Source organism: Carcharhinus amblyrhynchos, chromosome 21, assembly GCF_965287045.1.
Source record: "Carcharhinus amblyrhynchos chromosome 21, sCarAmb.v2.hapA, whole genome shotgun sequence".
Lineage (NCBI taxonomy): Eukaryota > Metazoa > Chordata > Chondrichthyes > Carcharhiniformes > Carcharhinidae > Carcharhinus > Carcharhinus amblyrhynchos.
In genome coordinates, this window is record NC_137344.1 from 50,946,597 (window position 1) to 50,972,903 (window position 26,307).

Genomic DNA, 26,307 nt, shown 5'->3' on the forward strand with positions numbered 1-26,307 from the left:
CATTGTCAACACCACTAAGATTGCGGCAGTTAGGAGGCAGATGTTTGCCCAAAAAGGAGCTGGTCTTCAGTGAACAATTTTTTCCCATCTTAATTTTTATCCGTAAACTTTGTTAATTAAAAAAGGCAAGGAATCATAGAAAACTTAGGGCATAAAAGGAGGCCTTGCAGCCCATTACCTCTGTGCCAGCAGGTTAGTGATGTGGAATGGTACACTCTCCAATGTCAGCACGCTCCAGATACAGAGTAAAGCTCCCTCTACGCTGTCTCCATCAAACACTCCCAGGACAGGTACAGTACGGGATTAGGTACAGAGTAAAGTTCCCTCTACACTGTCCCCATCAAACACTCCCAGGACAGGTACAGAACGGGGTTAGATACAGAGTAAAGCTCCCTCTACACTGTCCCCATCAAACACTCCCAGGACAGGTACAGCACGGGGTTAGATACAGAGTAAAGCGCTCTCTACGCTGCCCCCATCAAACACTCCCAGGACAGGTACAGCACGTGTTTAGATACTCATAAGCACACTATAGGAAGAAAGTGATTGCACTAGAGAAGGGACAGAGGAGATGCACCAGGATGTTTGCCTGGGCTGGAGCATTTCAGCGACCAAAAGGAACTGAATAGGTTTCCTTGCAGCAGAGAAGGCTGGGGGTAAAATCTGATTGAGAAGTATAAAATTCGGAGTGGCATAGATTAGGTGGATAGGAAGGAACATTTCCTCTTAGTAGAGGGATCAATAACCAAGGTACATAGATTTAAATTGAGGAGCATTAAATTTATAGGCGATGTGAGGACAAACTTTTTCACCCAAAGGGTGGCAGTAATCTGGACCTCACTGCCTGAAGAGTAGAGGTGAGAACATAGAACATAGAAAAACTACAGCACAAACAGGACCTTCGGCCCATTAGTTGTGCCGAACATATCTCTACCTACTAGGCTTACTTATAATCCTCAATCCTACTAAGTCCCATGTACTCATCCAGAAATCTCTTAGAAGTCCCTATTGAATCTGCCTCCACCACCGCCGGCAGCCGATTCCACTCACTCACCACCCTCTGAGTGAAAAACTTACCCCTGACATCTCCTCTGTACCTACTCCCCAGCACCTTAAACCTGTGTCCTCTTGTGGCAGTCATTTCAGCCCTGGGAGAGTCCACCCGATCAATACCTCTCATCATCTTATACACCTCTATCAGGTCACCTCTCATCCTTCATCTTCTAAGGAGAAAAGACTGAGCTCCCTCAACCTATCCTCATAAGGCATGCCTACCAATCCAGGCAACGTCCTTGTAAATCTCCTCTGCACCCTCTCAATAGCTTCCACATTCTTCCTGTAATGAGGCGACCAGAACTGAGTACTTCAAGTGGGGTCTGACCAGGGTCTTATACAACTGCAGCATTATTTCCTGACTCCTAAACTCAATCCCTCGATTGATGAAGGCCAGTACACCATACATACACCATAGATAAGTCCCCTGGTCCGGATGGGATTTACCCCAGGATTCTCTGGGAGGCAAGAGAAGTGATTGCAGAGCCTCTGGCTCTGATCTTCAGGTCGTTGTTGGCCTCTGGTATAGTACCGGAAGATTGGAGGTTAGCGAATGTTGTCCCATTGTTTAAGAAGGGGAACAGAGACTTCCCCGGGAATTATAGACCAGTGAGTCTCACTTCTGTTGTGGGCAAGGTTTTAGAAAAAATTATTAGGGATAGGATTTATAGTTATTTGGAGTGTAATGAATTGATTGGAGATAGTCAGCATGGTTTTGTGGCGGGTAGGTCGTGCCTTACTAACCTTATTGAGTTTTTTGAGAAAGTGACCAAAGAGGTGGATGGGGGTAAGGCAGTGGACGTGGTGTATATGGATTTTAGTAAGGCGTTTGATAAGGTTCACCATGGTAGGCTTCTGCAGAAAATGCAGATGTATGGGATTGGGGGTGATCTAGGGAATTGGATCAGGAATTGGCTAGCGCATAGGAGACAGAGGGTGGTGGTTGATGGTGAATATTCGTCATGGAGTTCGGTTACGAGTGGTGTGCCTCAGGGATCTGTTTTGGGGCCACTGCTGTTTGTAATTTTTATTAATGATCTGGATGAGGGTATAGTTGGGTAGATTAGTAAATTTGCTGATGACACCAAAGTCGGAGGTGTGGTAGATAGTGAGGAAGGGTGTCATAGTTTGCAGGAAGACTTAGACAGGTTGCAGAGCTGGGCCGAGAGGTGGCGGATGGAGTTTAATGCGGAGAAGTGTGAGGTAATTCACTTTGGTAGGAATAACAGATGTGTCGAGTATAGGGCTAACGGGAGGACTTTGAATAGTGTGGATGAGCAGAGGGATCTAGGTGTATGTGTACATAGATCCCTGAAAGTTGGGAATCAAGTAGATAAGGTTGTTAAGAAGGCATACGGTGTCTTGGCGTTCATTGGTAGGGGGATTGAATTTAGGAGTCGCAGCGTTATGTTGCAACTGTACACAACTCTGGTGCGGCCGCACTTGGAGTACTGTGTGCAGTTCTGGTCCCCACATTACAGGAAGGATGTGGAGGCTTTGGAGAGGGTGCAGAGGAGGTTTACCAGGATGTTGCCTGGTATGGAGGGGAGGTCCTATGAGGAGAGGCTGAGGGATTTGGGGTTGTTTTCGCTGGAAAGAAGGCGGCTAAGAGGGGATCTTATTGAAACATATAAGATGATTAGATGTTTAGATAGGGTGGATAGTGATAGCCTTTTTCCTCTGATGGAGAAATCTAGCACGAGGGGGCATGGCTTTAAATTAAGGGGGGGTAGTTATAGGACGGATGTCAGGGGTAGGTTCTTACCCAGAGGGTGGTGAGGGATTGGAATGCCCTGCCTGCTGCAATTGTAAATGCACCTAGTTTGGGGGCGTTTAAGAGATCCGTGGATAGGTTTATGGACGAAAAGGGATTGGTTTAGGTTAGTGGGTCATTGTTTTGTAACTGGTTGGCGCAACATCGTGGGCCGAAGGGCCTGTTCTGCGCTGTAATGTTCTATGTTCTATGTTCTATACGCCTTCTTGACCACATCCTCCACCTGCAAAGCCAATTTGAGAATCCTATGAACCTGGACCCCAAGATCCTTCTGATCTTCCACACTGCTAAGAGTCTTACCCTTAATATTATATTCCTTCATCCCACTGGACCTCCAAAATGAACTACCACACACTTATCCAGGTTGAATCCATCTGCCACTTCTCCGCCCAGTCTAGCATCCTATCTATGTCTCGTTGCAACTTCTGACATCCCTGCAAACTATCCATAACACCTCCAACCTTCATGTCATTGGCAAACTTACCAACCCATTCCTCCACTTCCTCATCCAGGTTATTTATAAAAATCACAAGGAGCAGAGGTCCCAGAACAGATCCCTGGGGCACTCCAATGGTGACCGACCTCCATGTAGAAAAAGACCCATTGACAACCACTCTCTGCCTTCTGCGGGTAAGCCAGTTCTGGATCCACAGAACAACGTCCCCTTGGATCCCATGTCCCCTCACTTTCTCAATAAGCCTTATTCTGTACATTTCCCCAAGAAAACCTCCTTCCAGTTTATGCCTTTAATTTCCTGCCTGATGGCTTCATATTTCCCTTTACTCCAGGTAAACACTTTCCTAGCTTGTCTGATCCTATCCCTCTCCAATGCTATCGTAAAGGAGATAGAATTATGATCACTATCCCCAAAATGGTCTCCCACTGAGAGATTCAACACCTGTCCAGGTTCATTACCCAATACCAGATCAAGTACAGCCTCTCCTCATGTAGGCTTATCCACGTACTGTGTCAGGAAACCCTCCTGAACACACCTAACAAACTCCTCCCCATTCAAACCCTTTACCTAGGGAGGTTCCAATCAATATTTGGGAAATTCAAGTCTCCCATCGCGACAACTCCGTTATTGTTACATCTCTCCAGGATCTGTTTCCCAATCTGCTCCTCAACATCCCTGTTACTATTGGGCAGCCTATAGAAAACATCCAGTAAAGTTATCGACCCCTTCCTGTTCTGAACTTCCACGCACAGAGACTCCATAGACAATCCCTCCATGGCGTCCATCTTTTCTGCAGCCATGACACTATCTCTGATCAACAGTGCCACTCCCCCACCTCTTTTGCCTCCCTCTCTGTCCCTCTTAAAACATCCGAAACCTGGCACTTGAAGGGACCAGTCCTGTCCCTGAGACATCCAAGTCTCTGTAATGGCCACAACATCACATTTCTAAGCAGCGATCCACGCTCTAAGCTCATCCACTTTGTTCAGAACACTCCTAGCATTAAATTAGACACATCTCAAACCTTCAGCCTGAGCGCTCCCCTCATTTAAGTTTTTAGATGAGCATTTGAAATGCCGTAGCATACAAGATTACAGACCAAGTACTGGAAAATGGGATTAAAATAGATGGGGGTTGATGGGTCGAAGGGCCTCTTTCCGTGCTACAAAACTCTATTGCTTTATAACTCATCTCTTCTTGGTGCATCTTGTTTTTCTTCTCTAACGTTAAATCATATGAAACAGGAAAGGAGTAGGTAACTCTGCCCCTCAAACCTGCTCCACTATAAGTAAGATCATTGCTGCTCAGATTATGAACTTAACTCCACATTTTTGCCTGTCCCTTTAACTTTGACACCCTTGGAGGTCAAAAATCTGTCTAGCTCAAGGCTTGAATAATATTCTATTTTTCTATTGCTCCCGCCAAAGTGGATATCTCACAGTTTCTCAAATAAACTCCAGCTGCCGAATGTTACCCCACACTTCAACTACCTTATTGTATTACAGACTCTTGGTATCAGAACCCCAAGAAACCCTAAGGTGGCATGGTAGCACAGTGGTTGGCACTGCTGCTTCACAGCTCCAGGGTCCTGGGTTCGATTCCCGGCTTGGGTCACTGTCTGTGTGGAGTTTGCACATTCTCCTCGTGTCTGCATGGGTTTCCTCTGGGTACTCCGGTTTCCTCCCACAGTCCAAAGATGTGAGGATTAGGTTGATTGGCCATGCTAAGAAATTGCCCCTTAGTGTCTAGGTTAGTGGGTATAATATGGGGGGTAGGGTCTGGGTGGGATCGTGTTCGGTGCAGACTCGATGGGCCAAAGGGCCTCTTTCTGCACTGTAGGGTTCTATGATTCTTTACCATGCAGAATAGCAAGAACAGTGTCAGCGAGGAAAATCAAAGTGAATTCCTGAAAGCTATGGCACACCTTTGGTCCGGGAGCAGTGAAGGAGCCCCCAAGATCCCATCAAATGTAAGTGAATTTTTGGGTGAAAATGAAAGTAATTCTGTTGAGATTTTTGAGTGTAGAGTATAAATATTTATGAAATCTAGTGTCACATTAGCAAAGCTTAGTTTGTTTAACTCTTGAACAATCAAAGTTTTGTTTAAAATGTGAAATTGCCTGGCATATTCAGTTGATAACTGGGAGTTTGAATTTCTTTTCAAAAATTGCTGGTCTCCGTGAGATTGTAAAACTTATTAGACTACAGTCCCATTAATTTTCACAACTTTTTCTCCAGTGATTGTGATTTCACCCTCACCTTTGCCTCTTGATTTTCTGCTATTTTTGGGATGCTTATTGTGTCTCACTTACTGTCCTGTCTAGAGACAATACACATCTCTTTAAACTATGCTTAATGCTATCTCCATTCACATTGTCTGCACCTTTAAGACTTGATTAGCTGTAAAGACTCGCATTCTAACCAGTATTCTGTAAACTGTGTGTGCTTTTATATGCTCTGTTTGTGACCAGAACTCTCCACTCACCTGACGAAGGGGCAAAACTCAAAAGCTAGGGGTTTACTATCAAATAAACTTGTTGGACTATATCCTGGTGTTGTGAGATTTCTTACTGTGGGAGGAAACCAGAGCACCCAGAGGAAACACACACAGACATGGGGAGAATGTGCAAACTCCACACAGTCGCCCGAGACCGGAATTGAATCCAGGTTCCTGGTGCCGTGAGGCAGCAGTGCTAACCACTATGCCACCGTGCCGCCCCAATCATTTGCTGGTCTCTAAAACCTTCCCAATTTTCTGGCCACCGCTATTATTTGCACAACTGTACAACATTTCTTTTCATTTAAACTATCCTTAATTTCCTGTTGGCCTGGGCTGGTGCGTCCTCCTGAAAAAATCTTTCATTCCCGATGGCATATTGGATTGCGTCCCCATTGAAAGGGGGAGCATTTTTGCAGCTGAGTCACAGGCCAGTTTTTGACTTTTCTTTCTCCCGAGGAAGTTGTTTTCTCTGAGACCATCCTCACATAAGAACATAAGAACATATGTTGAACAAGGAAGATACTTACGGGGGGTTTTTGGAGAGCTCTCGCCTCCTGTACTGTCTCATTCTTTCTCTGGAGTACATCCCGACCTGTTTGTAGGGGTTCACAGAAACCAAAACGTTCCCAATATAAGTCTGTAAGTGAAATTGAGGAAGGAATCAAAACAATTGACATCATATTACAGATATAACCCTCACACTGTATTAAATCTCACCTCAATATAAAATATCCTCGCCCTCAGTCTCTCTTCCACTGGGAAAAAGATACAAAAGTCTGAGATCACGTACCAACTGACTCAAGAACAGCTTCTTCCCTGATGCCGTCAGACTTTAGAATGGACCTGCCATATATTAAGCTGACTTTTCTCTACACCCTAGGTATGACTGTAACACTATATTTTGCACCTTCTCCTTTCCTTCTCCCCTATGTACTCTATGAACAGTATGATTTGATTATATAGCGCTCAAGAAACAATATTTTTCACTGCATCCTAATACATATGACAATAATAAATCAAATCAAAATAACCCCCCTCACTATAACCCTCACCTTGAAACAAACCCTTCCTCAATATAACCTTCACCATGAAAGAACCTCTCTCAATATAACCCCCCACAATACAACACTCACCTTGAAATAAACCCCCGCCCTCAATATAACCCTTACCCTGAAATAAACCCCCTCCCTCAATACAACCCTCACCCTAAAACAAACCCCTCCTCAATATAATCCTCACCGTGAAATAAACCCCCACCCTCAATATAACTCCCTCAGTTTAACCCTCACCCTAAAACAAACCCCTCCTCAATATAACCCTCACCGTGAAATAAACCCCCTCTCTCAATATAACCCCCCACAATATAACCCTTACCCTGAAGTAAGCCCTGCAACCCTCTTCCCACCACTCCCCACCTCTCCTACCACCACCACACCACCCTCACGGAAAGGAGCCTTAGAAAATTGAAGATGAAGGAATATCCTCCTGATACAGAAGAATGTGGTTGTTAAAGGTCAATCATCACGGCTTCGTGACATGACTGCAGCTGTTCTTTAGGGAAACATTCATGACCATCAACTACTTAGTTAATTAACTGTTCACCAACATTCAATTCATAAGCAGAACTATTTACTGACCATTCCGGTGTTCAGCTTCATTCATAACCTCAATTACAAAACATCACACACCAATATTTACATATGTACTCTTGCATCGTCACTTATTCATCACTAATTGACTCTTAATCTCATGTACACACATATTCATTTCTGCTCTAACAAAGGATCATCCAGGCTCAAAACGTTAGCTCTATTCTCTCCACTGATGCTGTCAGACCTGCTGAGATTTTCCAGCATTTTCTGCGATTGTTTCAGATTCCAGTCCCTGCAGTATTTTACTTTTATCATATTCGTTTCTGTTTTGGTTGTGACAGCAACACAGACGAACATCTGTGTTCCGCCAACATTTGTTTTAGAATATTAGCAATATAATGACCAGATAATGGTCAAGAAGGCGTATGGTGTACTGGCCTTCATTAATCGAGGGATTGAGTTTAGGAGTCGGGAGGTAATGCTGCAACTTTACAAAACCCTTGTCAGACCCCACTTGGAGTACTGTGCGCAGTTCTGGTCGCCTCACTACAAGAAGGATGTGGAAGCTATTGAGAGGGTGCAGAGGAGATTCACAAGGATGTTGCCTGGATTGGGAGGCATGCCTTATGAAGATAGGTTAAGGGAGCTAGGGCTCTTCTCCCTGGAGAGACGAAGGTTGAGAGGCGACCTGATAGAGGTTTATAAAATGTTGAGAGGAATAGATAGGGTGGATTCCCAGAGGCTATTTCCCAGGGCTGAAATGGTCGCTACGAGAGGACACAGGTTTAAGGTGCTGGGGAGCAGGTACAGAGGAGATGTCGGGGTAAGTTTTTCACTCAGAAGGTGGTGAGTGAGTGGAATCGGCTGCCGTCGGTGGTAGTAGAGGCAAACTCGCTGGGGTCTTTTAAAAGACTTCTGGATGAGAATGTGGGATTTAATGGGATTGGGAGTTACAGATAATTCTATGGCCTGGTAGGTATGGATATGATCAGCGCAACTTGTGGGCCGAAGGGCCTGTTTGTGCTGTAGTGTTCTATGTTCTATGTTCTATAATCTGTTAACTGCAATGTTGTTTAAGAGATAGCTCTGAGGTGCAGAGAATCTAGCGCATGAATCACAAAAGGCTGATATACAGGTACAGCAAGTAATTAGGAAAGCCAACAGAATGCTATTGTTTATTGTAAGGGGAATTGATTACAAAAGTTGGGAAGTTATGCTTCAGTTGTAGAGAGCATGGGTGAGTATTGCGTACAGAGACTGGTCTCCTCATTAAAGGACGTAAATGTGTTGGAAGTAGTTCAGAGAAAGTTTACTAAATTCATATCATGAAGGATGGGGCAGGTTGTCCTTTGAGGAAAGGTTGGACAGGATGGGTTTAGGACAAGTTCAACATCCTGAGGGGTTTCGACAAAGTGGATGTAGCGAGATATTTCTGCTTGTGGGAGAATCTAGAACTTGGTCACTGTTTAAAAGGGGTTCCCCATTTAAAACACAGTTGCAAAGAGTTTTTTTTCTCATAGTGAGTCTTTGGAACTCTCTCCCTCAAGATGGTGGAAGCAGAATGAATATTTTTGAGACTGCAATTGCTTCTCGCAGAATGGCAGCATATCTCTGAAATTCTCTACCACAAAACGTAATGGAGGCTGGATCATTGGAAGTATTTAAAGTGGAGGTGGATAAATATTTGATAGATCGAGGAATAGAGGACTGTGGGGATATGGCACAGGGAAGGAGCTGAGGCCGACTTGGATCAGCCATGATGTTATTGAATGGCGGGGCAGGCTTAAAGGGCCTGGGGGCCGACTCCTGCTTCTATTTTGAGTTCTTGTGTGAGATGGGTAGATTCTTGATTAACAAGGCGGGGGGGTTGAAAGGTTATTGGGGGAAGGTTAGGAATGTAGGGTTGAGGATTAATCCGATCTGCTGTGATCTTATTGAATGATGGGGCAGCTCGAGAGGCCGAGTCATCTACTGTTCCTAAATCATATGTTTGATTTGTATGATGTCCCCTGCTCTTCTTTAGAACAATACATGGGATTGATTACATCTACCCAGACAGGCAGATGGACCTCTGTTTAACACCTCAGCCAAAAGATAACAACTCCAACAGCATAATGCTCCCTCTGTACTGCACTCAAGGGTCAACTTTGATTTCTGGCCTCAGACCCTGAAGTGGGATTTGAAACTGGAAACTTACGGTTCAGATAGGCGACCAATTGAGCCACAGCTGACATCTGATGTTCACTTCCATTACTCCCCTGAACACTGCATTCATCTATCTCCTCATTCCCACAGTTACTCACATACAATCATTTATATAGTCACAAACATGCATCTGCACAAGAAATTCATTCTCAATGATTCAAGAATAAGTTGCACAGATATAATGAAGTGATTTGTTAAATACACTATTGAAAAAGGTGTGATGTTTGTGAGTGTGAGGAAAGGGCACCATTCTGAATGACATAATATAATGCAAGTATATAGAACAAAGACTGATGTAAAAATTACTGATCAGCTTCCTTTTAAAGGATAAAACCAGCTCTTACATAAATAATGTCTCTGTGGAATCTCCTCTTCAGACTCAGCAACACTGAGCTTTCACATACCTCCCTACAAATCAAATAAAAAGATATTTAGTTACAGTGCAGATGTCACCAGCTGCTCACAGCAATAACCCGATAACAAACTTCAGAGCAGAAATCAAAGACAGTCAATTGGTGGATCTTTACACTGGAACATGAGAACTCTGACCTTGATTCTTCCTCACATCTTACCCCTAGAATGATCCAAATTTTAAATCTTAACTTCACAGCACTGACTCTCATAGTCATAGAATCATACAATGCAGAAAAGGCCCTTTGGCCCATCGAGTCTATATCAACAATAATTACCACTAAAGTCGCATTAATCCCATTTTCCACACATCTCCCATGTCCTTGAACATTATGATTTTCAAGTGCTCATCCAAATACCTTTTTAAAGGTTAATGTTTCCGGCTTCCAATATTTTCCCAGGCAGTGCATTCCGGATTACCCTCTGAGTGATATTTTTTCTCAAATCCCCTCTGAATCTCCTGCTTCTCACCCTAAAACTATGCCCCCTTGTGATTGACCCCTCAACCAAGGGGAACAGCTGCTTCCTATTCACCCTGTCCATACCGCTGAGAATCTTATACACCTCAATCATGACCCACACAGCCTTCTCTGCTCTAAAGAAAACAATCCAAGCCTATCCAATCTCTCTTTATAGCTCAAATGCTCCATCCCAGGCAACACCCTGGTGAATCTCCTCTGTAACCACTCTGGTACCATCACATCCTTCCTATAATGAGGTGATCAGAACTGAACACCATACTCCAGCTATGGCCTAACCAATGTTGTGGACAACACTAATATTACCTCCTTTCTCTTATACTCTATGCCACAACTGATAGAAGCAAGTGTTGCACATGCCTTCTTAACTATCCTATTTACCTGCTCTGCTGCCTTCAGGGATCTACTTTATTCATTCATGGAACATGGGCATCACTGGCTGGCCAGCATTTATTGCCCATCCCTAGTTGCCCTTGAGAAGGTGCTGGTGAACTGCCTTCTTGAATCGCTGCAATCCATGTCCACAATCCATAAGGGAGGGAATTCCAGGATTTTGACTCAACGACTACAAAGGAACAATCATATGTTTCCAGGTCAGGACCGTGAGTGACTTGGAGGGGACCTTGCAGGTGATGGTGTTCCCATTTATCTGCTGTCTATGTCCTTCTTGATAGAAATGGTTGTGGGTTTGGATATTGCTGTCTAAGGATCTTTGGTGAATTGCTGCAGTGCACCTTGTCGATAGTACACACTGCTGCTACTGAGTGTCGGTGGGGGAGGGATTGAATGTTTGTAAATGTGCTGCCAATCAATCAGGTTGCTTTGTCCTGGATGATGTGAAGCTTCTTGAGTGTTGTTGGAGCTGCACCCATCCAGGCAAATGGGGAGTATTCCTTCACACTCCTGACTTATGCCTTGTAGACGATGGATAGCCTTTGGGGAGTCAGGAGGTGAGTTACTCACTGCAGCATTCCTAGCCTCTGTGTTTATGTGGTGAGTCCAGATAAGTTTCTGGTCAATGGTAATCCCAAGGATGTTGACAGTGGGGGAATTCAGTGATGGTTACACCATTGAATGTCAAAGAGCGGTGATTAGTGTGTTTCTTATTGGTAATGGTCATAGCCTGGCATTTGTATGGTGGGAATGTTACTTCCACTTGTCAGCCCAAGCCTGGGTATTGTCCAGATCTTGTTGCGTTTAAACATGGACTTCTTCAGTGTCTGAGGAATCACGAATGGTGCTGAACATTGTGCAATCATTGGTGAACATCCCCCTTCTGACCTTATGATGGAGGGAAGGTCATCGATGAAGCTACTAAAGATTGTTGGGTGTAGGACACTACTCTGAGGGGCTCCTGCAGAGATGTCCTGGAGCTGACATGATCGACCCTTCACAACCACAACCATCTCCCTATGTACCAGGTATGACTCCAACCAGCGGAGAGTTTGCCCTGATACCCATTAATTCTAGATTTGTGAATATTTACCCCAAGATCCATCTGTTCCACTAGATTCCTAGTGACCTTGCACTCATTAAATACTTCATTGTCTTGTTTCTTTTCCAAAGTGCATCACCTCACATTTATCAAGGTTAAATGCCATCTGCCACTGCTTGCCTATCTAACCAACCCATCTATATCTTCCTGTAACCTATGACTTTCTTCTTCACTATTAACCACTCTACCAAACTTGGTGTTATCTGCAAACTTATCATTCCCCCCACATTGTCATCTATATCATTTATGTATGTAACAAATATTAAAGGACCCAACACTGATAGGAATGAGGATTGTCTAAGGATACAGCGTGATATAGACAGATTGCAGATTTGGGCAGAGAAATGGCAGATGGAGTTTAATCAGGACAAATGCAAGGTGATATATTTTGGAAGATCAAATTCAGATGCGAATTATACAGTATATATGGCAACATCCTTAGGAGCATGAACATATAGAGGGATCTGGGTGTTCAGGTCCATGGACCCCTGAAAGTGGAAACACAGGTGAATAAGGTGGTGAAGAAGACGTGTGCCATGCTTGCCTTCATAGGCCAGGGCATTGAGTTTAAAAGTTGGCAAATTATGTTACAGCTGTACCGACCTTTAGTTAGGCAGCATTTGGAATATTGCACACAGTTCTGATCGACACACTACCAGAAGGATGTGGAAACTTTGGAGAGAGTGAAAATAAGGTTTACTAGGATCTTGCCTCATCTGGAGGGTTTTAGATATGAAGAATGGTTGGATAAAATTGGATTGATTTTATTGAAAAGATGGAAACTGAAGGGCAACCTGGTAGATAGCTAGAAAATTATGAGAGGCATAGATATGGTCTCTGATATAGTCAGGGACTTTTTTTCAGGGTGGAAAGATCAAATGCGAGGTGAGAGGGAGAAATTTTAGGGGTTGATGTGTGGAGGAGGTTTCTCGCAAAGAAGGTAGGGTTGCCTGGAATTCACTACTAGTGCAGATGGTGGGAGCAGGTATGTCTGCAACCTTCAGACATACCTTAATAGAGACATGAATAGGAGGTAAACAGGATAGTAACTGCATATGGGCAATAAATAGTAAGCCTAAATAAAGATTAGGAATTTGAACGGTACCATGTTGTGATCACTATTGTTAAAATGCTCCTCCACTGCCACATTGAACACTTGTCCGGTTTCATTCCCCAGATCCAGCACTGCATCATCCCTTATTAGACTTTCTACATCTTGATACAAAAACTCCCCTGAATAAATTTCAAGAAATCAATTCCCCACACCCCCACCCCCTCCCTTCCTTAAATCCTTTACACTGTGATTATCTTAATTTACGTTGGGAAGTTGAAATTGCCTCGTATAATACCCGATTATTATTCTTGTACAACTCAGTGAGATCTCTATGTGTGCTCTATTTCCCGCTGACTCTTTGGGGACCTATAATACACTCCCAGCAATGTAGCTGCCCCCTTTATAATCCTAAATTCTACTCACAAAGCCTTGTTTGAAAACCCTTCCAAGATATCGTTCCTCCTTATTGCAATAATTGATTCCTTAATTAATAGTGCAACACCTTTTTACCCCTCCTCTGTCTCGTATAAAGATCCTATACTCCAGAATGAGTTTCCTATCATAGAATCATAGAGTCATATTATAGAAACAGGCCCTTCAGCTCAACTTGTCCATGCCGCCCTTTTGTTTTTACCCACTAAGCTAGTCCCAATTCCTTCCTTATTTCCCAACAGGGCCATCCACATAGTGAATGAGAAATTCCTCCTGAATACATGCACAAATTTCTCTCCATCCAAACCTGTAATACTATGGTTATCCCAGTCAACGTTGGGAAAGTTAAAATCTCCAACCATTTACTTGGATCTATCTGTAATCTCCTTACATATTTGCTCCTCAATTTCCCATTGACTATTTGGGGGCCTATAGTACAATCCTTTCAAAGTGATTTTCCCCTTCTTATTTCTCAGTTCTACCCATATAGATTCAGTGGGCAAACATTTGGATATATCCCCTCTCAGCACTACTGCGATGCTTTTCCTAATCAAAAGTGCTACTGTCCCTCCTCTCTTACCTCCTGTTCTATCTTTCCTATAGCATCTGTCCCCTAGAACATTGAGCTGCCAGTCCTGTCCTTCCCTTAGCCATGTTTCAGTAATTGCTATAATATCCCAGTCCCCCGTACCCATTCATGCCCTGAGTTCATCTGCCTTGCCCGTCAGGCCACTTGCATTGAAATAAATGCAGTTTGATCTGGACTTCCCTTGCTCTCTGTTTTGCTTTTGCCTGATCTGTCTGGTACTAGGATTACTGACACTGCCTTTACTATTTAATGTGCTCTCTTCAACTTCTCTTCTGTCCTTGAACTTCTCTTCTGTCCTGCCCTTCCCTCAACCATGATATCACACTTCCATGTGTCAATCCATACCTTTGACTCATCAGTCTTACCTATTACACTCCTGGCACTAAAGTAAAGACCATCCAGCCTTGCCTTACTCTCTTAACACTCAATGTAGGTTTATAAGGTGATAAAAGTGGATGTTCAGATTCTATTTCCTCGGGTGGATGTAGCTGCTACTAGGGGGAATAACTATAAGGTTCATGGTGGGAGATATAGGAGGGATGTCCGAGGTAGGTTCTTTCCTCAGAGAGTGGTTGGGGTGTGGAATAGACTGCCGGCTGTGATAGTGGAGTCGGACACTTTAGGAACTTTCAAGCAGTTATTGGATAGGCACATGGAGCACACCGGAATGTTAGGGAGTGGGATAGCTTGATCTTAGTTTCGGACAAAGCTCAGCACAACATCAAGGGCCGAAGGGCCTGTACTGTGCTGTACTATGTTTCTATGTAGATGAACTCACTTTGATTTGTTTCCTTTACTATAGCATGATGTGTTCTGTGTCCCCCACCCTTGCCAGACTAGTTTGAACTCCTCCCAATAGCACTAGCAAATCTATCCACAAGGTCTGACAAAGGATCATCCAGACCTGAAACGTTGGCTCTATTCTCTCTCCACAGATGCTGTCAGAACTGCTGAGATTTTCCAGCATTTTCTGTTTTTGTTTGCTACCTACAAGGATGTTGGCCCCAACGTTCAGGTGCAGACTGTCCCATTTGTACATGTCCCACATTCCCCAGAAATGGTCCCAGTGATCCAGGAATCTAAAACACTCCCTCCCCCACCAACTCATGAGCCATTCAATCATGTACACTATTTTCCTATTTCTATTACTTGCGAGAATGTGGTACCAGGAGTAACCCAGAGATTCCAACCCTTTGAGGTCCTGCTTTTTCACGTACTGCCTAGCTCTCTGAATTCTTGCTATAAGACCTCATCCTTCAGTTTGCCCACGCCGTTGGTACCAACATGAACCACGGTCTCTAACTCATCATTTTCCCCTTTCCGGTGCCCTGCAACCATTCAATGACATCCATGATCCTGGCACAGGGAGGCAGCTCACTATCCTGGAGTCATGTCTCCAGCTGCAGAAACAGCTGTCTGCTCCTCTGACTAATGAATCAGGCAGATCAGTGAGGATGGAAGTTTGTAGTTGTGACTTGGCTGCCATCCATCTGTGTGCCCAGTATCCACGTGGTTTTTAAAGTTTCCATTTAGTTGTCCAGTTGTGCTGACCATCCCACCCAAGAAGACCCTCTCCTCACCTCAATGATTAGTGATTGGCCATCGAGAACAATGCTTTGGTGTTGAGCTGCCTATCTCAGGATGGTGAATATACCTTTTCCCCTCCTCCTGTCACCTACCAACTTCCCTCATTATCATCAACCCTCCAAATGTTACCTTCCCTCCCCCTTAGTTAACCCTTGAGCTTCCCCCATTACCCTTGAACCTATCACTGTCAATCTGAACCTGCCTTTCCTCCCCACATGTAACCATTCTTACACTCATTCAGATCCTCCCGGCTCCTGTAATCCTTATCACCATCTTTGTCTCCCTCGATGATTCCCCTGCTCCCGGATGTATACCCTCTGGTGCTACCATATCCCACTTCCCCCTCTCACACTCACAATCTCCTCACAATCACCATCTCTTCCTATCACCCGCCTTTCTCTCCCCAGGATTTCAACATTGACTCAATCAGCGTTCCTTCTGAAACACTCTGCCCCTGCTATCCCTTCCCCCTCACTCCACTTCTCATTCAGATCTCCCGTTCTTCTCAGCCAGATGTCCCTCTTCATTTCTTCCACCCTGTGCCCTTTTAAGAACATAAGAACATAAGAAATAGGAGCAGGAGTAGGCCATCTAGCCCTTCGAGCCTGCCCCGCCATTCAATAAGATCATGGCTGATCTGTCGTGGCTCAGTTCCACTTTCCCGCCCTCTCCCCATAACCCTTAATCCCCTCTCTTATCAAGAACCCATCAACCCGCTTCTTAAAAATATTTAGCGAGGCAGCCTCCACCACTTCAACGGGCAGAGAATTCCAGAGATTCACCACCCTTTGAGTGAAGAAATTCCTCCTCAACTCCGTTCTAAACCGCCTCCCCTTTATCTTGAGGCTGTGCCCCCTAGTCCTACTGTCTTTTTTGAGCGGGAAGAGTCTCTCCACCTCTATCCTATCCATCCCATTCATCATCTTATACGTCTCAATGAGATCTCCCCTCATTCTTCTAAACTCTAACGAGTACAAGCCTAGTTTATTCAGCCTCTCCTCATAGCTCAATCCCCTCAACTTTTGTGTGCTCCCCCCTCTTTGTGCTTTCCATCCCCTCCCCCCTCACATTTTCATCCCCACTGTGCTCCCGGCATCCTTTGTGTCTTCCACCCGCCTCCTCCTTCCTTTGTCTTCAGGACCTTCCTGCCTTTGTGTCTTTATGCACACCATACCTGCCATCAACTTGCAATGGTGCAGCCAGCTTTAACTGAGAGGTTGTTACAAAATGATATTTACCGTAACTATATCAGCCTCACTGCAACTGGATAACGTATCAGACTCTTATCAAACACGATGATACTATTACACTCACTAACATGGTAATACTGTCACACTAACACTATCACATTCACTAGATAAGTGCCGTACCCATTGAAACATCACAGTACACTGTCATAACACCAGCTCATACTCATGGGCACGTTCTAACTGACCCATTGCACTGATCAATCGGCGAGCTTGAAAATCCACTTCACACCCAAATGCCATCTTCCCAGCCCTGCTTTGCCAATGGAATCAGCTTCATGCAGTCAATTAAAATATGAATGTCATGATTACCATGACATAAATGGGGCTGGCATGGCCATTTTCGCCCTTCAGGATTCTCCCCCCACCAGCCCCCGTCGATGAGACCTCTCGCTGATGAGAATCACCTATGGCCCCCACCAACAGGGTCCAGGCTCCTTGGCCATGCAGGGGGAATCAGAGACTACTGATGCCCCCAGACAGTCAGGGGAAGGTTAGGCAGTGTCCATTGGGCTGGAGAGCTCTATGGGCACTGGGAGACCAGGGTGCCTGCACAATGACACCCGAGCGTTCTGCTAAGGCATCACCGGCTCCACCGCCCCACCTTCCCCACTGTCCTCCCACCATTGCCATGAATCTCCCGACTGCCAAAAAAATTGACAGAACGTGGGAAGGTTGCACAGGGTAGCTCACCCAAAAAAACGGAGTGAAACACTCTGGTTTTTAGGCCTCTATAACACTTAGAATTTTATTGGGAAGATTACACCCAAGCTGTGGAACTCCTAGAATTACAATGAAATTATAGAATCATAAATTGGTTGCAGAGAAGGAGGAGGCCATCAGCCTGTTACATCCATGTTAATTCTCTGTAAGACATGTTCAGCTCATCTCACACCCTTGTGTTTTCCTTGCAGCCCGCAAATATTGTTTCATCAGATGATAAACCAATTTTCTTTTGAAAGGCACAATTAAGTTTGTCTCCACCGCACTCTCAGACAGTACATGCCAGATCCTAACCACTTGTGGTGTAAACATCTTTTTCCTTATGTCACTGCTGGTTCTTACATCAATCATCTTAAATCAGAATCTTCCCGCTTCCAGAGATTCTTCCTGCTGAGAAAGGATAGCAGGACTAGAGGACACAGCCTCAAGATAAGGGGGGTGGCAGTTTAGATCAGAGTTGAGGAGGAACTTCTTCACTCAAAGGGTGATGAATCTCTGGAATTCTCTGCCCGTTGAAGTGGTGGAGGCTGCCTCGCTGAATATATTTAAGTCATGGGTAGATAGGTTTCTGATAGACAAGGGAATTAAGGGTTATGGGAAGAAAGCGGGAAAGTGGAACTGATCCACTTCAGATCAGCCATGATCTTATTGAATGGCAGGGCAGGCTCGAAGGGCTAGATGGCCTACTCCTGCTCCTGTTTCTTATGTTCTTATGCTCTTAGAATCCTCTAGCTCTTGACCCTTCTGTCAATGAGAAGAATTCCTCCCTGTCTACTCTGTCCAGTAAGAAGTCTGACAACACCAGGTTTAAGTCCAACCGATTTACTTGATAGTAAACTCACAAGCTTTCAAGATTAACCTCTTTGTCAGGTGAATCATCAGTTCACCTGACGAAGGGGGTAACCTCGAAAGCTTGTGAGTTTACTATCAAATAAATCGGTTGGACTTAAACCTGGTGTTATCAGACTTCTTACTGTGTTTACCCCAGTCCAACGCCAGCATCTCCACATCATGACTACTCTGTCCAGACCATTCAAAACCAAATTTTCTCTTCCTTTTATCTAAAGAGGTGGCACAGTGGGTAGCACTGCTGCCTCACAGGGCCAAGCACCCGGGTTCAGTCCCGACTTTGGGTCACTGTCTGTGTAGATTCTGCATGTTCTCCCCATGTCTGCATGGGTTTCCTCTGGGTGCTCAGTTTCCTCCCACATTCCAAGGTGCTTGGGTTAGGTTGATCAGCCAGGATACCCTGCTAATCCCCCTTAAGTATCAGGGGATTAGCAGGATAAATACATGGGGTTATGGGGTTAGGATCTGGGTGGGATTGTTGTCAGTGCAGGCTCGATGGGCTGAATGGCCTCCTTCTGCAATGTAACGGTTCAATGAATCTGTGATAAAGAGAACAGACTCAGTTTCACCAATCTATTCCCTAACTGAAGTCCCTCATCTCTGGAACTATTTTTGTAAATCCTTTTTGCACCCTCTCAAAAGCTTTCACATTCTTCCTAAAAGCATATGGTGCCTGAAATTGGACACACTGCTCCAGCTGGGCCAAAGCAGTTTCTCCCCAGGACCTTTCTGAGTGTTTACTCTGTGTCTTTATTGATAAAATCCAGGATCCCACTTGTCTGAATTAGCTGCTCCCACAACTTGCTCTGCCACATTCAATGATTTGTGCACCTCCAGGTCCTTCTGCTCCTGCACCACATTTACACTTGTGTCCTTTAGTTTAGATTGCCTTTCCACAATCTTTCTACCAAAATGTAGCACCTCTCACTTCTTTGTCAGCCATGTGTACACCAGTCCGCCAGCCTATGTCCTCTTGAAGTTTCTCACTTCCCTCCTCACACTTCATGAAACCAACGAAATGAACTTTGTTAGTATCTTACTCAAGGTTGGATAGATCGTCCACCTCTTCGGTCTCGAGGCTGTGATTTTTGCTGATGGTTGGCTGAAATAGAGAATATTGGACACTTCAAATCATTGCACTAATCTGAACATCAAAAAATTAAATGTTGAAAACTTCCCTCAAAATTATAATAAATGTTTGAGCATTTGTAGTTGCTGGAAATGGGGAAGATGGGCAGGGAAGGTGAAGAAGGGAGACAGAGAAAAGCAAGTGGACAGAAATCAGAAGTGAGGAGAGATCTGAACAGGGAGAAAAGAAGAGTCATATTGCATGATGCATTATCACATCTTGCAAAACAAACCTACAAAGCAGATCACCATGAGGTATTTCTACATTCAAGAAATGTTTTCCGCTGGCTAATACAGCAAACAATTTAGACACAGCAAGATCCCACAGACATGATGAGATCTTGACCAATTAACATGCTTTTCTGGCAGAGGTTAAGGAAAGAACATTCACCTCCACAGCTGGTGAACATTGCTGATCTCCAGTGACGAAGAGTCATCCAGACTCAACACTGGCTCTATTCTCTCCCAACAGATGCTGTCAGACCTGCTGAGATTTTCTTGCATTTTCTGTTTTTGTTTCAAATTCCAGCGTCAGCAGTATTTTGCTTTTATCTAAGCACTTATGAAGTGTTGTCACTATTATAATGTTGCAAATGTGGTAGCAAATTTGGATACAGCAAAATCCCTGAAACAGTAATATGATAATGAGCAGATAATCTATTAAAATTATGCTAGATAAGGGATAAATATTGGTCATGACACTGGGGAGGACTCTTCTGACTTTCTTTGAAATAGTGCCAGGGGATCTTGCCTGTCCAGCTGAGGGACAGATGGGGCTTCAGAACTGCATGGAGTGTCAGCCTGGATTGTGTGCTCATGTCTCAGTGTTGTGATTTCTAAGAGTGAATAAATATTTTTCATTGGTTATTTAGCCATTAATTCAGTTTAACAAAAGAGAGACTGATTAGATAGAATCTCTACTGGATTGGTACCTGTTTATATTTGAAGTCTTTCTCGAGAATGTCTTCGACAGTGTCCTCAGATTCCCAAACCCCTGTCCTTTTGGGTGTTCTGGTGATGTCCTGCTCTTTGTACATTGTCCATTTGCTCAGGTTCTCAACTGTCGGATGAGGAAGCAAGGTTTCTGAATCCAACCAGGTTAAATGTTCATTATTGAAATGCCCCCTCTGTGCCCAGTGAATCTCATTCATATCCTGAAAATACTCAGTGTCATGGGCACGTGTGACCTGTTGCTGAGGATGTGTTCTCAGATGGGATGGGGGGGGTGGATTTGGATCTGGAAGGGTTGTTTTTCTTTTCTCCTGATCTTTTCTCAGCAGCTTATTCACCAGCCTGGGACTGGTGACTGTATCCCGGCATTGAGAAATATTCTTGGTCCTCCATATCGTGGCATCTTTTGGTTGCTGTTTCGAAGGCTTTCTCTCTGAATTTGACTGCGTGATGTCACTTAATGTATGAGGTTTGTCATTAGGTGCTCTCTGAGGCTTCCCAACATCCACATGCACATAGCCTGGCTGAGCAGGTGCTGCTGCTTTATAGGGCTGCGGTGTTTCACCACGAGACCTTTCGCTTCTACAACTGGCTAACACAGTTGCTTTTGATTTCACTAGCTGGTGGACTCGTGGAAGCACAATTGCGCATTTTGCATCACTGTTACTGAACTTCTCAACTTCACTCTGGTCCTCACTCGGATGATGTTTGCTCTGTCCATTGACTTCAATTTCTGGAACAAGCTCCGCTTCATCGGAAGCCGTTGCTTCAGCATACCCCATGCTGCTGGGGGTGGTGTTGTTGTCCTCTAATAACTGACAAGCTCCTCCTTCCTCCACCTTCAAGTCTGTATTGGTGATACCAGGGCAGTGGCCTTTCTGGCTGACCTGTCCGGCTGTGCTAGCAAGCCTAATTGCCATGCGCCTCCTGAAGCCACTAGGCTTCCCAAGTCTGTTCTTCCTCCTCATGCTCAATGTCTTTGACAACCACTCAGTGGTACCAATCACGTTGGTGACGGTGACTAACTTGGATCTGGATTTCAGGATCTTGGGGATCTGGCGGCAGATCCATCCAGTGACCCTACGGATAGCAGCAAACCGCTGGCAAGAATTCTCCTCTGTCCTGGGGCTCCCATTTTCAGGTTCAATAACATCTGCCACTGATGTGTTCTGCTCTGCCTTCAGCATCTGAGTTTTATGTTTCCTCATCGACGCAAGTTTTACTTTCCCTACAACCTTTGCAATCTTTCTCTGACAAACCAGAGCCTTCAGCTCCTGTGGAGAGGGTGTCTGATCTTCATCAAGGTGACCTTCTGCATCAGAACTATCAGCTGAATTGCTCTGCTGGCATCTCTCTTTCTCCAAAGTTTGATGTGTAGATTTCTCCTGGGTTGAAACACCTTGTTGGGCTTCATCAACCTTGACAGCTACTTTCACCAGCTTTGCCAAGCCATCCTTTGCTGTTGCTGATGTAAGAGGCTGTTTTGAGCTTGCTTTGATGTCTCTGCTTTTAGTCTTAAAAGAGTGGATGAGATGCGACTGGTATGAGAGAACATTGAGGGAAGGGATGGTTTTCACATCAGGTGACTGCTCCAGGTTCTGCTCATCACCAGGATGATCACTTTGTATGGTGAATTGCTTCGCTGCAGTGTTTCTCTTCATTGCTTCATGCATTCGAGACTGATATCTCTGTTGAACTTGGACCTTTGCAAACTTTTCTCTGGTTTTAGACTCCTGCTTAGTCTCTGTTTGACCTGCTCCCTTACTTTCCCCTTTAGCTTTGACTTTCACACCCATTAAAAGCTTCTTTTTCACATTCGTCTGTAAGGTTCTCTTGAGAATTTCCTCTGTGCCACCCGCCTGACACTCAGCTACCCTCAGCGATTGCCCCGGTTTTTGGGGATTTTTCTCTTTATTATCACCCTCTTTATCACTGTCTCTGTGCTCATCCTCCTGTCCTTCACCATCACTTCCAACACTAGCTTTTGGGTTTTGACTGAGAATACAGCTGTGCAGCTTGCTTTGGCTTCCTCTCTCATTAGTCACTGAGTCATTTTCTTCACTGTCCTCCTCCCTACTGCTTCCGTCTTTTTCTGTAGTTATTGTTTTGTCAGTTATTCCCTCCTTCCCTGTCTTTTCATCTCCAGTCTCTCTCTTGTCTCCTTCTTCCTCTGCACCCTCACTCTCAGCACTTTGGTCACTATCTTCCCTCCTAACTTTCCTTTGGTGTATATGCCTCCTGGAGCTGGTCTCACCATCCTCCAAGTCAGTTACTGAACCCTCACTGCTGGTACTTTCTTCATTGTTATTTTGTTTCTTACTGGATTCCTCTAAGCTCTCACTGTCTTCATCACTGAAATTTTTGTTGATCCTGTTTCTGCTTCTTCCAGTTCTGCCTACTGGTCTTGCATTAGAGACTCCTTTGCTCTTTGTTCTTGTCCTGACCTCCTCTTTAACACCAAACTTGCTAGAATCATTTACTTCATTAAATGTCTGGAATTTCTTTCCCTTATTTCCATTTCTCCTGACTTTATTTCCCTTTCCTGTTGATGGACTGATGTTATCGTCCTCTGTCTTACTGACTTCTCCTCCATCACTCTTCTCCAACTCATCTTCACTAATCTTTGTTCTCCCAGGTTTCAGCCTCTCTTTTCCTTTCTTCTCAATGATTTTTTTCTCCCTGGTTTTAAATTCCTTTAGGTTTATTTTTTGAGTTTCTCTTGTCTTTTCTGGCTGTTCCTTCCTCTTTCCTTTAATTTCCTTTGGTTTCTTGTTCCCTGCTCTCCCCGCTGACTTCTCCCTCCCTCCTCTCCCTAATATCTGCTCCTTCTCTCTGCTCTGTTTGTCAGTGGAATTAGGCCTGTTCACCCTCCCATCCTCCAGTTTACACTTGTGTTCTTCATTCCCTTGGTGCTCGTGTTCTTCCTGAAGCTGTCCCGAGTGCTTGACTCCTGACCTCTGCTTTCCATGGTCAGTGTGGGAACGACCTGCTCTTCTGGGCTTGGATTCTCCCTTTTGGTCAGTCTGTTTGGAATCTATCTTAGAGATTATGGCTTTCCGTGTCTGTCCCTGCTCTGTACCCTGGGCTCCACGAGTTGTTTTCCTCTGCGGGGAGGATTTTGGCATGTTCACAGGAATGGTGCTGCTTTTAAATCTTAATGCACCTGGAGAAAAAATCCAAAACAAGAGAGGGATGGGAATCTCACAGTTATCACAGGAAAAGTTTACAAAAAAACCTAATAAACACAATAAGTGGGACTGCAATTATACTGCACTCCTTTTTTGGTTTGCATACATGCATAGAGACACAGGAGCAGTCCAGCACTTATTTCCTGGCCTGGTATCAGAGCAGGTCAGGTAGAGGGAAGGACCATTTAGACAAGATCCGAAGCTGAACAATATCTCTAACAAGAACTGGGACCACCTCCAACATCTAATGTTGGGGAGAGTGGGTTTTTCCTCCATCTTCTGATACTGTTCGGGGGGGGGCGGGGGATGGAAACGACTGCAACTGCCCCCGTCCTATCTCCTAATATTGAGGAGCACTGAGGCCCCCCACTTCCCTCTGCCCCACATCTGTCTGCTAATATTGAGTTCTCTCCCCTTCTCCTAATATCAGGTATATATGAGTTCCCTCTTTTTGAAGATTAATACTAACTACTGGGTGGCATGGTGGCATAATGGTTAGCAGTAGGGGCCCAGCTTCGAATCCCAGCTTGGGTCACTGTCTGTGCAGAGTCTGCACATTCTCCCCGTGTTTGCGTGGGTTTCCTCTGGGCGCTCCGGTTTCCTCCTACTGTCTGAAAGACATGCTGGTTAAGTGCACTGGCCATGCTAAATTCTCCCTTGGTGTACCCAAACAGACACCGGACTGTGGCAACTAGACGATTTTCACAGTAACTTAATTGCAGTGCTGAGGTCAGCCTACTTGTGACAATAATAAATAAACTTAAACTGAGGTAAGCTGTGTCTGCATCACAGTTACTTACCCTAACAAGATTCAGGGGCTAATTGCATTCCCTGTAGAAGGGGACTATCATTTCCTAATTAAAATGCATGTTTCGGTATAAGAAACATCTTCTGTTAAAGGGAAGATATTCTCAAAGGAAACTGTCTCTCCGATAAAGGGAGCACAAATTCCAGGTTAATGGAAATCTCAACTCTTTTGTCAACTTTGATTAAACAGAAGATACTCCAATAAACGGGACTACAACTCCCTTCTTGTGATAAAGGGATTAATGGATTTGTAGTTGTTACCTGTGAGCTGTATCCTCAGCAGATTCCAGTAAATAACCAACAAATCCTTGTCTGCAACTTGATGAAGAATAGATCTCACTCCCACTTTAGATTGTACCTTTTCCCCAAAGAGTTCCTTTTGCTCTTCCGACATGCAGGATGGTGTAAACCTGCCTCCCGTGTGTCACCCAAAGTAACTTATCCAACAGGTCTGTGTGAACCAACTTGAAGGGAGGCTGCTGGAGGTAAGTGATAGTATGACAATGATGACGCTGAATAATTCAGATTTATTCACAGCCATACACATTATCATTTAGCAACTCTCAATGAAAGCACCATACAGCAGTGGCACCATGGCAGAATTGATGTTTTATGTGGCCTTAATGTGGAGTTTTCTATTGTACTGTGCATATTTGAAAGTAAAGAACTTGGTGAGTTGGTGCCATTAGTGTTCCAATACAGTAAGATTTGAAAGGGTCGTGTTTCCACTTTGAAGAATATAATGCTAGAGTTCATTCATAGCTCACAACATTACTGATATCAGAGCACTGAGATCAAATATTCATTATTGAGAGAAAAAGTCTATGAAACACATGGCAAGGCTTAGTTATTAATATTGCATAGCCCCTTTGTTCAGTAATTGACTGCTGTTCATGGGGTTGGGCTGCCTTTAGCTGTTGGGTAATGTGAGCTTTGGACAGGTTTAAGAGGGAGCTTGTAGAGTCAAACTCAGAGTCAAGGAGGGAGCTTCTCATTACATGTTCCAACATACCAGCTCCTCAGGGTCAATCTCAGCTCACTCCATTCCGTAAAACAGTGCATTCCAGCACACCAGCCTTAAACCTCTCTGATTGGCTGAGATGTTGCCAAGGTAATGTGGCTCATTGCTAGAAGCAAGGTACATTCACACACAGGGACTCGTTCTCTGCAAACAAAAGGACTATGTCCAAGTGTTGTGCCTTTTGAAGTATCTGACAGCTTTGGGAGCCTTAGTTCCCCATTACTTTCTCCATGGCAACACCTCAGCCAATCAGAGTCAACCTGCCAACCCTTTTCTCCTGTCGTGTAAATTGCTTGAAATTTGGCACTCTGGTGGTTACAAGATGAAAAGCTTCATAATGTCTCTATTTTCAACAACATGGCGATTATAAAAGGAGCACAATGGAAATGATTATTATGGGCTTTTTCTAATCCTTTCCATGGGAGCTAAGGCCTCACCTAAACATTTCAGACTTTTACTACCTTGATCAAAACCGCGTATTGGCGCAGTTTTGCTGGTCCAAAGGGCCTGTTCCTATACTGTACTGTTTTTTGATCAAACATCAGCACATTCTTCATTATCTCAAAAACTGAGAAATGCTTTTTGTTTTTGTCTTGCGAAACACGTTAACAACAAAATGTGGCAGTCCTTGAGTGAGTGCTAATCCCTCCCTATTTCTGTAACTGTTTCTTGCTCTATAATACTTCTACATTCACGTGTGTTGCTGCAATTCTGCCTTCCCAATTTCCACCATCCTTCCATTGGCCATTTTGCCTTCAGCTGATTA

At 44.4% G+C, this 26,307-nt stretch overlaps 1 protein-coding gene across 1 annotated transcript in view; it reads right to left on the reverse strand.

Annotated features, from left to right (window-relative positions):
- Positions 1-23,650, reverse strand: part of myo15b (myosin XVB) — a 322,763-nt gene extending 299,113 nt beyond the window's left edge. The window contains exons 1-4 of the mRNA XM_080209162.1: positions 20,496-23,650; positions 19,487-19,537; positions 9,925-9,988; positions 6,311-6,420 (exon numbers count right to left, since the gene is read on the reverse strand). Coding sequence (XP_080065288.1) covers positions 6,311-6,420; positions 9,925-9,988; positions 19,487-19,537; positions 20,496-23,650 — 3,380 coding nt within the window. The remainder of the gene's footprint in view (positions 1-6,310; positions 6,421-9,924; positions 9,989-19,486; positions 19,538-20,495) is intronic.
- Between the last annotated feature and the right edge of the window lie 2,657 nt (positions 23,651-26,307).